The sequence below is a fragment of the Thermobia domestica genome, chromosome 12 (genome assembly GCF_964235325.1).
Source record: "Thermobia domestica chromosome 12, izTheDome1.hap1.1, whole genome shotgun sequence".
NCBI lineage: Eukaryota > Metazoa > Arthropoda > Insecta > Zygentoma > Lepismatidae > Thermobia > Thermobia domestica.
In genome coordinates this window covers 147,297,608-147,313,613 of record NC_137465.1, presented here as the reverse complement: position 1 = coordinate 147,313,613, position 16,006 = coordinate 147,297,608, and the positions used below count along the sequence as shown (strand labels likewise).

Genomic DNA, 16,006 nt, shown 5'->3' with positions numbered 1-16,006 from the left:
GCTCCAGAAAAACAAAATTGAAATTAGTCGTAATGATTAGTATAATTGTAAGTCAAGACACTTCCATTACTATACAAAAAATGTGAAGATGGGTTTGTCACTTTGTCCTCAAATAAAAATAAAAATGAATAAGAAGGTCTAGCGAGTAGAAAAAAGTATAGAACAGCGTTAATTTGTCTTTGATTATGGAGGATTAAGTGTCATGGATATAGCAAATGATTCAAGTGTGCGGCCGAAATTACAGTTTAGATCAAATCCAAAATATACTGCGTAATTCTAAGCAAATTTTAACGTACACGTGTGATTGGAACGAAGCAAACTGTGTCAATTCTAGAAGTTGAAGGGCTAGGAGAAGGGACTAGTTTTTGATAAATTTGTAGTATTATCAGTGACGGCATGTAGGTGCGAACGTAAAATGAAAGATGTATAGAAATGTCGGAAAAGCCTATAGGAAGAAGAAGAGCATACTTTGTAGCAGTCAATGGATCGCCAAGGAGTACGACTAGGTCGAAACGAAAAGATCTTAGAACCGTAGTGTATTGTAGGTTCTTAGTTTACAGCAAGATGTCTGCCAGTAATGACAGACTACCTGTGATGATTGTCTAAATCTTAGCCAACTATTATGATTCATACCAAGATCTAACTTTTGTTACAAGCTACAACTTGAGGGAACAATTGCTTGGAAACACAATAGTGGCTTGAAAATACATTTGCTTTGTGTCTTAGAACTATTAAATAAAATATGCCGAACTGACTGAATTGTTGCAGGAAGTAGCGTATATATATATATATATATATATATATATATATATATATATATATATATATATATATATATAATCATTTTCAACGTTTTCTAGGTTTGAGCCCAGGACCTGAGGTATTTATTTATTACTATACAAGATATACCATGATAACTGGATTAAAGAGAAAGCACTTTTTTAAAATTTCTCTTGTGTGAATGTAGGAACAGTGTTGAGATTGGCATAAATATGGGAAATGTGTTACATATATTAAAATATAGATGACTGAATTATTGTTAATGCACTGTAGTAGTTAGAATTTTTTGTATGTTTTTTAGTGTTATCTCTTGTCCAGACAATTTCCTGTGGTAATATCCGGCGTACTTAATGTCATACTATCATATAAGCTTTTTGCTTTTTTTTATTTAAAAAAACCTTTTCCTTCGTAAATGATTGTGAACTCTTTTGTGACAGCTTTTAAAAAAATAAAGTTGAGCTATAGTCAAGCGAAATGAAATACAGAAAATAAATTCCGGCATAGTGAAGTATTGTAATGTTACGTTAATAATAATTGATTCGATGTAGTTGGTGTCTGGGTTAGGTTCTTTTCTGGCAACTTTTTATTTCTATCAGTCAACCGCCTACCCGACGTTTCAAGCAAAGCATTTATTTTGATCTATATCCAGACATTCAAATATTATTTTTAGGGGTTATTTTGACCTTTATCCAGACATTCAAATATAATTTTCGGAGTTATTTTGATATATATCCAGACATTCAAATGTTAATTTTTTGAGTGTAGATGCCCAGTAGCGGAGCTGTTACTTCTGCTGCGAAAAGTCCCTGGTTCGATGAAACTTTTTTTTTTTAAGTTTATGTACTTTAGGCTCAAGAAGGCGGATGGTTAATAAAAGTGAATGATTGTGAAATTGATTTTTTGTGCTTTCTCACCAAGAGTCGAACCCGGAGCCAAGGTGCCAAAGGCGCACTCGCTAGCCATTAGACCAGCGGAGAAGACTCTTATTTCAATAGTGACCATATAAGTTTATAGACCACAAATCATGCCCCTGGTTTTACGTAGTTCCCTCCCACATTTTAATTCCACAAATTATCCAATCATCATTCACTTGTATTTAGCGCTTTTGGCCAGGACGTAATCATGGTACGTTAAACGAAAGATTGCCTTTGCTTTCGAATATTAGCTATAAAGAAACAACTTTTTCGAAAAGGAGCAAGAACTTAGCCAAAAGTCCTAAAAAAAAATTCTTCTTTGCTTATTATTTGGGGTTTAAGTATACTTTTTCAGCACTGATGTTGTATGAGACATGCATCTACAGTTAAATGTGGGTTCTGAACTACATGAGCTCCAGTCGGGAACCGATCGCATGGTTGGTGTGTTATGTTAGTTTTCTTTCTCCATATTATTGTCTTAAAAAAAAAAAAAAAAACTCATGTAGGCTGCATGTTATCTGTAGTGAACTCGAGAACTAGAGATGCAAAAAAGCCGGGTTTTTGAGTCGGTTTTTTTCACATAAAAAGCCGGCTTTTTTTTGGGGTGAAAAACTGTAATTTTGGAAATTTTGGCTCTTTTCATTTTCACGATTTTTCTGTCTAAATTGCTTTCTTATAGTATAGTCCATAGTTAAATAAGATTTCGTGACCTAAATGCTATATTTCGCTCTGGAATTTACCATCATGGTGGATGGAGCACATATTTTATGAATTAAAGTAAATGTGAAGTACGTAGTATTTGAGAGCAATTTTAGAGGATATTTAACTTTATTTTAACTTCTGAATTATGGACATTTTTTCTTTCTCTAGGTGATTTCATTTTTAGTCACTTATGTTTCATTTCTTACAGCTTAGTACTCTAGCTTCTAGCACATAGTTAAACATATGTTTTTCAATATATCCGTCAGAGCGTACTTCTCCATTTCTGTTATACTGTAGCTGTGCAATGATTTAGCAATAATTTTTCGAATACCATTTTATAGAAAGATCAGGAGCGGATTTAGAAAAGTATTTTGGGAAGGGTTTATCTGATTAATGTTTGGTTTTTCTAAAAATCCCTAATTTTTATTTGAGAGGAGCTTGAAGTTTATGAGTAAAGACATAACTAATATTCTGTGTGTTTTAGAAATTCTGTAATTTCGGGGTACACGATTCAATCGGAAAAACACCTCTCTACTCTAACCCCCTTCGGAAATCCGTCACTGCTGGTAATTAGTGATTACAACGATTTGAAAACAATAAGAAAGCAAGTCGGCCAGGACCCTTCAGTACACACACTATCTCTACATTCACAGATTGAATTAAGAAAAACTTGCCAGAATGGTCAAATGCGGGGTTGAATCTCGGATTTCCCGATATGCAAAAACTAAGCACTCACTCATGTTTGTTGTACAATAGTGCTTGACTTAAATGTATTCTCTTTCTCTATAGCCTATGGCAACTCGAAGGTTCAGTGCCGCGTTCACAAAAGCCTCCATTGACTTCTGTCCTTAGCCAATTCGATCCAGTTTCTACTCTATATTTCTATTTCTGCGAGATCCATCTTAGTTTTGTCCTCTCATCTGAGCTTAGGTCTTCCTAGTGGACGTTTTCCGATTGGATTTCCAGTTAAAACTTTGAAAGCGTTCTCACTATCTTCCATTCTGGCTACATAACCTGCCCACTTGAGCCTCCTAGACTTGATGACCCTAACAATGTGTGCTAAACCGTATAAATTAATATGTAGTTCCTCGTTATGAAGTTTTCGCCATTCCCCATTCCCTTTCTTCCTGGGTCCGAATATTCGTCTCAGGATCTTGTTCTCAAATACTCTCAACCTACGGTCTTCCCTCAAAGTAGGCGACCATGTTTCACAGCCATAAAGCACAACAGGCATGTTATCGTTTTATATATTTTAAGCTTTAAATTTCTCGACAGAATTCTCTACGACAAAAGATTTTGAACTGAATAATATCACTAATTTCCTGCTTTCAGTCAACATTTAATTTCTTGGTGAATATGATTTTGTTCTGATAATATTGAACCTAGATATTTGAAAGTATCGACTTTGTCGAAAGTATTGTTTGATGTTTTGACGCATCCATAATTTGCCATATTACCTACTTGTTAACATTTCCCTGTGTATAATGGCAAAATTGTGCTGTATCTGGGACTTTGTTCAATAAATAAATACATAAATAAATAAATTAATATTACGGCCCTGGTGAACTTACACGTATTTAGTTTTCTCTGCATTTACTTTTTTCTAAATCAGTGTCGCTGCAAGCGTTTAATAAGGCCTCTGTATTTCTTTCTATTGTTTTCCTGTCATCCCCTATCAGATTTACATCATAAGCATACGACATAACCTGATGAATACCACTCAACTCTAGACTCTGGTTGCTATCTTTGATTTTCCTTATAGCGTACTCCAGAATAAAGTTGAATATAATTGCGATAACTCATCTAGTTTCAGGCCATTCTCAACGTGGAAGCTCATGGATAAGAATTTTCTATGACTCGGACTTTACTCTGGGATTCATTTACACACATTTTAATTAATCTAAATAACTTTTTCGGTGTTTCAAATTCTGTAAGAATGTTGTACAAAGTTCCCTTCTAACCATGTAGTAAGCCTTTCTAAAATCAATAAATAGTTGGTATACTGGGACATTATATTCACATTTCTTTTCATGTATTTGTCGAATGGTAAATATCTGGTCGATAGTTGATCAATCCTAAATCCACACTGATAGTTTCTAATAGAATGTTGGAAAGGATTTTATAGGAAGTTGATAAGAGAGATGCCTCGCTAATTATTACAATCAGTTTTGTCGCCTTTCCTTTGAATTGGAACAATAACTCATCCTTTCCACTCTTCTTAAATGTATTCCGTAGTTTTTGTTTATTTATTTATTTTTTATTTTTATTTTTTATTTTTTTTAAAGGGGAGTTCCGTAATGATACGTTGAATTCTTGTTGTTAAAAATTCAGAAACTTCAGGGTTGAGTAAACCGTGATGGTGATTATATATTCTAGAACGTAAGAAACCCACACGCTCAGATAAACAGTCTATTACGCATATGATCCATGAACAGAAAATTTGGCACTTTTCCGATTCTAAACAAGCTTAAGGAACAGTCAGTGCATTACAGAATACGTAACATTACCGATTTTGCAGGTCCGAAGCACCTGATAGGTGGTAACAGATTATTACGTATGTGATCAGTGAATGCAAAATTCATTTGAAATATTCATACAATGTATATGAAAGTTAAAACTTAACTGTTAAATTTCAAAAATGTACAGAACCACCCAAAACGAAGCTCTTGATGTGCAGCCTTTAAGAGTATCATATAAATGTATTTTTCCCATGTTTTAATTTTATGTTGTTTCAAAAAGAGGGTGTGAGAGATTGAAGGAAAATACTACATACAATTTTGCTACTTATTTGTGTACCTTTTTTTTTTAAAGTAATTATTTTTGTATATAAGAGGTTAAAAATTATTATATACATTAGTTAATCCTTTGGGATTCATAATGTAAATATGTTACGAGTTAAAATTGTTTGAAAAATCTTTTCGAAATTCATGGTTTATTTTCGAGATTTTATATTATTTTCTGGATCAGTCACTAATTAAATGAGCTTTTGTGTTTTAGAGAAGCGAAACAAAGTCTGCTTTATCTATGTAAAGCTCAAAATTTCCCAAGCAAAAAAGCGAAGCAGAAGAAACAGAGTTTTTTTTCCCAAAAAAGTTTTTTTTTTCGAGCTTTTGCATCTCTACCGAGAACACGCACGGAATGCGAATTTGCTGAATACTTAAATAATCGAGATTCCCAAAAGTTCCCGTAGTATCCGATTAAGTAATGCGCGTGCTTGTGTATCCGTGGTCTCGGGTTTGAATCCCAGTGAGAACACTTTCCTCGGTGGTTTGAATTTGCATTCTAAGGACTAGATTTTGTGTCCTATAGCCTTGCTGCTGGAACGAGAAATGACATTGAGCTTCTTTCTTGGAAATTAAGACTGGTAAATAAACAGGGCTACACGAAGTGTGATGTACAGTATATAACAAGGTAAAAATTCAGTTGTCTTTGTTCTTACAGTGCATTTTTCTTTTCTTTCTTTCAGACTTCCCGAGCCATCTGGTTCCATTCACGATGGGTTCGGAAACTATTCAACAGACGTTAAATGTAGTTGGTTAATTGAGAGTGAGCGTCCTAATGCGACGATAAGGTTACATTTAGAGGAGTTCGCAACTGAATGCGGCTGGGATCATCTTTATGTATATGACGGTGATAGTGTTAATGCTCCTCTGTTGGCTGTGTTCAGGTTAGTGTAGTATATTCATTTCATGTTGAAAAGTAGGTACTATACATTTTTTATTTTTTGCAAGTGATGTGTTCAGTAGCAAGTTAAAATTTTTAATAAGTCTCGTAAAAAGATATTAACGCAGGCCTATGTAGATGTTATTCTTGTTTACTGTATTTGGAAGACTACGTACGAATAATTATTCCCATAATAATAATAATAATAATAATAATAATAATAATAATAATAATAATAATAATAATAATAATAATAATAATTATAATAATTAGGGCTTTGATTTCTTTTGCCTAAAATCTTTTGAGAATTTCTTTTGAGAATTATGCATTTATGCCCTTAAAAATGGTAAGATATGACCTTAAAAGAAAGGCGTGTTTGGAATTGAAGGAGTGGATGTGTGCATATGCATAATTCAGTCAGTCTAACGAAAAACATGAAAGTACTTAAATTAGAGTACCTCCTCTTCCAAAAACAAATGCTGAAATAACGCTACTGCTAAAAACCACGCATCTTCATACTACTAGAGCATTTGACCTCAGACAGCTTGAAACTATACTCAGTAATCCCAGATCTGTGACAAAAATCCCTCCAATGTTTGTAAAAAATCCCTCATACTCGAAGAATATGGATGAATCTTACCATAAGTATCAATTTCGTGATGATTTTAGGAGTCGAACTGGGATAAATTCTCCTAGGGTCATATCTCCGATTGTGCTCAATGTGGATTACCAGTATTTTCGTAGTACTACTTTCTTCTTCCGTGTATTTTAAGTCTTTTCGGGCGTGGATGGAAATATTTTTCACCAATATTCAACAAAGGAATTGAACTTCAGGTATCTTTGCAGGAGAGGAGAAAGAGAGGCAGAGAGGCTAATGTGGCGATTTCTCTCTTTAAAATAAATGATGTTACGCCGGCTCAACTCTCACATACTGTACAGTATTCTTTCGAATCCTGTTGCACAAGGCCTAATATTTCTAAGAAATAAGTTCCAAACAACCTCGTTGCCAATACTGGCAAATATATTTCCAAGTAGTAAGTGAAATTCACCTGAAATATCACCAAAAAGTGCTTTTATGTCACTTCGGGCTCAAATATGATATAAAGGTAAATATGATTGAAATATGCATTACGAATATTACGAATAGAAACCATATCTTCATGTTCACAAGAGACAAAAATATGTTAATATTGAATTAGACATTCTAAAATGTCAGGATAAAAATGTTACATGTCATAGAAATTCTAGCCCTAATAATAATAATAATAATAATAATAATCTTGTACTTGAGGATTAATAATAGCTAGCTGAGCTGGTAACTTTCTATTACACAATTGTTAGTTTTTTGCCGATTAATATATTATAAAAATAAAACTCATCCGTGATATGCCTCTTTCAATCCTACAACTGTTGGCTTGATGATTCCATCTGAAAATATAGGGATTATGTGTTACTGATATTTTAATTTGAATTTATCTTCATGGTTAGTAAGACAGCATAGATGAAAGAAAGGCCATCTAGGAGAGGACCGTAATTTCCTGAACAGCTGCTATTGCAACGCAAGTAAATTTAGGGGAACAGTGGCTCAGTATTGCTATAATATAATACTATTCCAAACAACTTGTTATACTATTGCTAAATCGATTCTTGGTTTTGGCTGTATTTTAAGCAGTATTAATGCTCTTCCCGAGCCTGATCTTAGCATGTCCTTAATCTTGGCCGTTCGATCCGTGGTGGGAGCATTATTTCTTGATACAATCTGAGTAATTGTTCGAGTCCATGTGTATGTTCCGTTTTTCATAATCCTAGCGTTGTATATAGTTTAATCCACGTTAAGGAGACGAGGTGTCCCAGCTCTACCATTTCCAAAATCAGTGAAATTTAGTGGGAAGGTACTATACTGTCTGTGGTGGTTATGTATCAAATTTCAGTTGAATATCGTCTTTGGTTGCATGCATGTGGCCTTTTAAAGAGATGTGAAGATGGAAGGTGCTAAACCAGCGTTTTTGAAAGTTGTAGTAAACATAGAGACTTGGTCTTGAATGAATATTGATATTATATATTTGTGCTATTCTGTCATTATCAGTTAAGGAATTTATTTATTGGATCTTCCGTTGACTTTTTTTTTTTCTTTTTTTTTTTCTAAATGCGAATTGAATTTACCCTGTTCAGTCTCGGGTCGAAATTTATTAATTATATTTGCTCGTCCTAGTTAGGATATTATGTCCCATAACCACGTACAAGCCACTTTAGAATAATCTAAGGTTTAGAACATATTGTACAATATCTCCACAAAATTTGAAGCATTTTAGCATATACGTACTAATAACGTATTATAACTTTTGAATAATTTTCAGTACAAAAATATTTCTGTTATATTCCTGCTATAAAGCTGTGTGAAGAAAGATTCTGTTGTCTCTGGTCATGAGTTATTATAACAGCAAGAACTTGGAAGCAGACTTTTGAATTGTTATTTTTGAGAATCCAGCAAATAGACATTCTGTAAATATTTGCTTATTGAATTATATAAACATGAGTTTCATTTAAAAACAATATTTTTCAGTGCTTGATAATAATATAAAATGTATCTAGCAAATCGTCGGTTATATTTTACATAATAATGTCCAACTGAACACGATATTTTGTGAAGTCAGAAAGAAGAGGTTATGTTGGCATAGATTTAGTTCTTTATACGGCAAACTCACATTTTTAAACCTGTAACCCTTATCAAAACTTGCTTCATTTGGACTTAAACATGAGTGTCTGGTTGGTCCGTTGAGCTGTGTTACTGATTTCATGTTTTTGTTTGTTGAAGTTTAGCATCTGTCTTCAGTACCGGGACAATATGAGACGTGGACCTGCAGTTTAAGATGGATTCCGAATCATCATAATGCACATGTAGACCCCAGAGGCACCAGAGGCGTGAGAGCTGAGTCAGTGCTTTGTACATTATGGTAGCACAGCGGTAACTCAAGACTACTTAAAAGCAGTCTTAGTGATGCAGTCCTTTTACGTTTTTAAGGATTGTTTGTATGTGAACTAAGCAATGTTATTTTACTGTTAGTTTTTCTAATTCACCTTAACCTCAGGTTGGTGGGCAACATGGGAATTTTTAAACTTTTCTCTCCCTTGGGAGAGCTGTTTTATACTTCGATACGGTCTCTGTTTTGTTACTGCATCTAGATATTCTATCCTTTGTTTTCCTCTTCCTGGTTTTCCTTCTGCTTTTCCCTCTATCAACACGGTGATCCAATTTGAGTGCCGAATAAGATGACCAAGCATGCTGTTTTTTCTTTTTCCTATTATCTTCATGATCTGTCGTGCTTCATTAGCTTCCTTTAGTACGTCTTCATTCCTTTTCCTTTCGGTCCATGATATGCGCAGCATTCTGCGCCAACACCACATTTCAAATGCTTCCAGCTTGGATATTTCAGCTTTTCTCAATGTCCACTGGATCAATCCGTAAAGGGCAACGCTCCATACCAGGGTCTTAATAAATCGTTTACGAACGTCTAATGACAGTCCTCTTTTTCTATTGAATGCTTGTTTAGTGTGCGCTATTCTGGAACTTACGTCTTTTTCACTTCTTTCGTCCGAGGATATTAAACTTCCTAAATAGGGAAACGTCTTAACTTCTTCGATTTTCTCCCCATTTAGCCGTACATTTGCCTTTTCCTGTCCTGCTCTTGTGCACTTTATCACTTTGTGGTTTTCTTCTTACTTATTTTCATTTTGCATATTTTTTTCTAGTTGGTCATTCAAGTTACTGTTAGTTATATTTAACTGTTTCTTCATCCGAAGACATCCTATCGAAATTAAATCAAAATTGAGCCGAAAGGTACATGCCCTTTTTAGTTAAAATATCTTTCTAGGTAGTAGAACGTTCACCCTGATGCTAAAGGTGACAGTTGATATCCCAGTTTATATTGGTTGGTAGTAACAAGGGTCGTGTCTGGAATATTTCGTGGGTCCTGTCGTTTCGTCTTCCCAGGGAGATAAGTGATTATGAAAGAATGGATGAAATGAGACTGTAGAAGGAAGTGGAAAAAACCTGAGAAAACCCACGAACACGACGTTGACCACCATAGTCATATTGTTTTGATTAAACCAGAAATTCCTCCCAGCAAAGATGAGCTATCATGTCCCCCTCCCCTATTTATCTTTCTGTCCTTTAGTTTGCAAAGTATAGTTTTCCCCTTGGGCAGACTTACAAGTTATAGTTACAATCATGAGATATTACATTAAAAGTTGCATTTCATTTTTAAAACTATAACAATGAGAGTAGGAAATATTTTAACAAAATGGGTCATAAATAATATATATTAAAATTTATAATTTAACATATTTCATATATAAAATAGACGTAGTTGTGCATTTTTATTACATTTTGTTGCAGATACGTGAACTGTTCATCTATGTGTTTCTTAAAATACGTTAATTTTGTCATTTCTCTGTCTTTTGCAGTGGTTTGATGTATCATAGTAACTACAGTATTAGAAGAATTCCTGAAGTGGTAGCTACTTCAGGTTCAGTTTTATTACATTTTTACAGTGATGTAGCGTACAATATGTCAGGATTCAATATCTCATATAGGTAAGTTATATCTTAATACGTCAAGATTCGCATTTTTACACTCGTTACTAATGAATTTAATTTATCCTGGGCTATATTTCGGTCAGAAACATTCAAAATCTGTTTGCAGACCAATATCTCAAAAGGCAAATTGAAAAACTAACTCATTTCATCTTGATATTTGTGTTCTTTTCTTCAACTATAAAGAATCCTTGATATATAGATAATCTACATAAATTAGTATCAATTTATAACCATCAAACTTTTTCAGTAGAAATGTTGTGACAAACATCAACATGGAGAATCTTTTAAACTCATAAGTTAAATTTACTCAGTAAAGAGGTTAAGAGTTTTATTTGTAAGTTATATCTTAATTTGTAGTTGATAGTACTTACGAAATTGCACATAGCGTACTGCATCATGGTATGGTTTGCCTATGCAGATATATACATTTCCATACAAAGTAACACATTCAGAACTAATGAAAATGTTAGTAGCTAAAGACTGTACACGACATGGCCACAGGTACCTAGTCTAGGGTACTGATATTGATACTTAAGGATTGGTAACACCAGAAGGTAATAATATTGCTATCATTGTAATTACATGAACGACCATAACAAAAAGGTGTAGGATAGCTCTGTTCAGTATTTAGTCATGTCTTGAGGGTTATTTAACAGTTCCTTTTGATATCAACTGATGACAGGGGTGTTACAATGTTTGGAATTGTGTAATTTTTGAAAGTATTCTAATATCGGAGTGAAATTAGGATCTTTAAATTTGTTTCATCAAGTTAAAACACAATAAAAATATTATTTATTTCTAAATGTACCTTGCTCCGACGTTCATGTAAACTTTTATTTGCAATGTAGACAACAATTAAGGTATTTTTAACTTTGATTTTTGCATTTGAGCCTTCTATTTTCGCAACCAAAAATAAAGTCTTCAGGGTCCTAAAATTCCATTGAAAGTGCAAGATTGGAACCTATATTCACTCATGTGTATTCACATCACATTTGAGTGGATTAGAACAATAAAGGGCAAAGTTCCTCTGCACTGCTCTTTCCCAGTGAGTCCATCCTTTTTTATTTCCGTAATGGTTTTAGTTCTTTTACTTTTATTTTTACTCTTCATTCGTTTGTTGAAGTTTAGCATATTTTTTTCATGACCGATGCAATGTGAGACCTGGACTTACAGTTTGAGGTGGAATTCAAACAACCCTGATGCATTTCTCACACCGGGAGTCGTACCTGGACTACGTGCATCAAAGGTGTGCACTCTAGTCACTAGACTAACGAGGAGAGCATCCAGTTTTTTTTTTTTTTTTTCGTGAATAAAGCTCTTGCCACCTAGTAAATTCCGTGAAAATTTAAAATGATTGATTGGATCAACTGTGTTGATGTGTTGAAATAATCCGTTGGTAGTAAATTTCCTAAAATAAAATTTATGAATCATATTAACCGCTTAACTTAAAACCACGAGTTATTACTTTTTTTTTTTTTTTGCCCAAAAATTATGGTCACGAATATATTCGTGCAAAGAAAAAGGATCTGAATATAAATTTAAATGCCGATTCTTTACGTTCGTCATACGCAGGTGAGTATATGGGTGTCTGCTAGATGTGGGTAAGATCAAGGGCGCCGATTTCTCTGTAAATTTGAGGGGGAAGGTTCAATCAGACGCAGAAGGTGTATATATGAGGATGGTAAGACAAATTGCATTCAAATTATGCCAAATATTGTATATTCATAAATACACTAGGGGAGTCCACATGAGCTTTGAGGGGGGGGAGGCGGGTCTCCCGGCTCCCCAGGCTCGGCGCCCTTGGGTAAGATTCATTTAACTATTTTCGGCTAATATTTTGCATTGGAGGCCAATGCTTATTGACGAAAAGACGGAACTGAAATAGTATATCTACATTGTACGGAGAAATCATTTGTCTGTTATTTCTCTTTGAAATAATGGTATTTTTTTGCAAAAAGAATACACAAATTCGTAGTAGATTTAATGGAAAAATATTTTAAGTTTATCGTTCCACGGTTATGCGGGTGAGGCTAAAGGAGACGGTGAGAATGAGAAATGAGTGAAATGGTGGAATAAAGAAAGTGGGAGGAAACGGGAGAATCCCGAGAAAACCCACGAGCACGGTGTTTGTCCACCACACAGTCCACACGGCACGAGCTGGGATCGAACCAGGGACCCCAAGCACCGGAGGTGAGCGCTCTACCACTGAGCCACCGCGCCGCCTAGATTGAATGAAATATATACTTATACTGTACTCATTTTCCCCACTGTTTCGTTTTCTCAAGATGCTAGTGTAATTTGGTAATGTTTATTGTGGAACGTACATATTCGGAATTTTAATATTTCTTGCGGGAAAATTTAAATCTCAATTTTGATCAGCTTAAAGTTCAAATAAATTGAATGGACTGAATAAAATATTTTAAAAGATTCGTTGTCTCTTCATGTACACAAAAAGTGTTCAAAAAAGTAAGACTAACAATAAGATACATCTGCTTTTATTACGAACGAATATACTCGTGGTATTAAAATCGGTGATTTTCAAGTGCCTAATTCGGGCCTAAATTTTAGACAGTTTTAGTAATGTTTGCTTCCACGTATCTCAACCTTCAACGTCCAACAAAAATAGCCAATAAAAAATATAAAATTTGGAACGACTTTTGCGAAAAAAAAAATTATAAGTTAAGCGGTTAAAACACTATAAATTCGCTACAAAACATGTGTTCCTATGTAAAACTAGTACTTCTTTTTATAAGTTATTGCTTACTTAATACTTTTCTTATAACAAAACTATATGGCTTTACAAGTATGCTAGCATTTTTCTTAATATTCTCGAAACTTATAGTCAGATTGCAATGAAATTGTGATACGACAGAAAAAGGAAGTTAAATTTTGACACAGGTGCAGTTCTGTAAATTCATTTGTAAGTGGTCAAGATTTTAAAAATATGAAGAAATATTACTTTAAGTCTCAATCAATGTATTCAAATGCGGTAAGGAGAAATCGTATTCAGATGAGTTCTGTTTCTTTCCTTGCCAGATGAGAAAATAAAACATATTTCCGTTTTCCAATTTGCTATATGGCAGTTGAATTCTATCATTTGTAGAAACATATTTTTTATTTTACTCTTAGCTCCAAATTGGACATAATAGCTTAACAGTGCCAACGACATAAAAACAATGTACTAAGCGCAATAGAATCAAGCACTTTTGAAATCAAGAAATCTATGCAATTCAAGAACTATTCGCTGCTCTCGATATCAAGATTAATTAGTCTTGTTATTACCCGATGGATTTATTTTTTCACTCTTGAGTGCGATGCATTTTGTCACTTTTTGAAATTCAGTATAATATCACTTATATTAAAAATTAGGTTTAAGAAAAGTATTAGGGTGTTGCCTGCAATTCTCAAATGTGTATGAACACGTTAGAATGTTACGTGTATATTATATGTTACAAATACACGTAGTCTTGTACAAATATAATTGTAGTCAAAGGAAAATACTGTTCTTTTTTCTACAATTATATAGTCACTTCTTTAAGGGAAAACAATAGTGTTTGTTTTTGGCTTTGTTATTTATTTTTTAAAAACACTATATCGCAATCCTTGCTGCATAGTAATGTTCGAGCCACCAAGCGTCCCAATAACGATATGAATCTACATCGACACCGAAGGTGTGCATACCGTGTCAATGGAAGTATGTAAAGTTGGAATCTCATGCTAAAATTCCGTAGTCTCAGTGGTAAATAAAAATCGATCAATGAAGTGATTGCAGACAAATTTCTTGGTTATAATTAGTATCTTTAAGACTAACCATTTAGCTTCATAGTTTTCAGTAAATTGTAGGCCTCAATGAAAACAGTTACAATATCGCTCTTTGCTTTTTTCCGTTTTCTTCTGTAATGTGAAAAAATACGAAAAACAATTGGTATATCCACTTTTACTGCCATCAGCTCTTGTTTTAATTTAAAGTAATTGTGGATTCTAATGTTGAGGTATCAGTTATTCATTTATACATTAAAAATAATGAAATCATAAAGATCTTATTTTCTGTGCATTACGGAATTTTATGTGGTTAAATAAGGCGTGAACTATACGATATTTCTTTCTTCTGTTTCAGGATAAATTCTTGTCCAAGTAACTCCTCCAAAGTGAATTGCTCTGGTCACGGAGTGTGTATAGATGGTTTCTGCACGTGTGACGCCATGTACAGTGGAGAAGCATGCGACATTCCTATTTGTCCAAATAACTGTAGTGGGGATCACGGAGTGTGTAATAAAGAGAGACACAGATGTGAATGTCATGACCCCTATAGAGGTTAGTGTTTCTAATTACTGGAGGAAATATAATCTACATCTAATTAGTGTATACTGTCAGTTAAGTTTAGAAACTCTCGCAACTAATAAGCAACATAGTTAAGTCCAACAGTCATAATCGATAACCAATAGCATTGTCCGAGCACAATATATTTGTCTACAATAAAACAGGTACGCAAGAGAACCATATATTATATTTCCATTCCAAATCTACTAGAACGATTAATCCAATGGTAACTCATACTTTAACTTACCACGATCTTTATTACATCAAATAAGTATCCTATTATTTATTTTTTACCTTACGAACCTCATAAATTACCTTGTTTAATTCCTGGCACATATGAACGAATTCAGTCATCAATCCATGGCCCCGCATAGCGTAGTCGCTAACGCTCTTGACTTCGGTGCGAACGGTTCCGGGTCGATTCCCGGTGGGGGCACTCGGTCGAAAAAGTGTAAACTAACTTTTACAGGCCAGTCATCTTGAATGAGGTTTTCCTGGGTTTTCCTCACACCAGACAAATGGCGGGGTGGTACCTAACATAGATGCCAGGCCGCTTCCTTCCCCTTTCCGTGGATAGTGTGCTCGCCGCTTTACGTCATCCCTCAGACGTTACGGGCTAACATGACCTTAGATATCGAAAGCCCAGAAATTAAAAAAAAAAAAAAAAAAAAAAAAAAGCATCAACCCCATTTGATTCAAGTTAACCATTAATATAATTAACTATGTAAATGAAAATGGTAGTTTCGTTTAAAACTTCGCAAGAAAGTGAGTTCCCAATGACATTTAGTATATCTTTTTTTATTAGTTAAATAACTGCTAAAGCAACTACATGTACAAAGGAAAGTAACATAAATAATAAGGTGATAAGACTGGTATTATCTTGTTTTAAAGGTTTTTTGGGTGGAGAGCTCGTCTTGGTAAGAAACTTGCTCCATAGAAAACAACAGGTGCGATTCTGAGGTGTTTGATTGTGCTACATTGTTGAATACTCAGTAAGTTTTCATTTCGTTAATTGTAACTAGTAATGCAAC

At 34.1% G+C, this 16,006-nt stretch overlaps 1 protein-coding gene across 2 annotated transcripts in view; it reads left to right on the top strand.

Moving 5' to 3' along the window:
• Nucleotides 1-16,006, top strand: part of dsd (attractin-like protein dsd) — a 99,268-nt gene that overhangs the window by 20,809 nt on the left and 62,453 nt on the right. For both annotated transcript variants that reach the window (XM_081734228.1, XM_081734227.1), the window contains exons 2-4: nucleotides 5,863-6,063; nucleotides 10,524-10,652; nucleotides 14,773-14,969. In XM_081734228.1, the coding sequence (XP_081590354.1) occupies nucleotides 5,863-6,063; nucleotides 10,524-10,652; nucleotides 14,773-14,969 (527 nt within the window). The remainder of the gene's footprint in view (nucleotides 1-5,862; nucleotides 6,064-10,523; nucleotides 10,653-14,772; nucleotides 14,970-16,006) is intronic.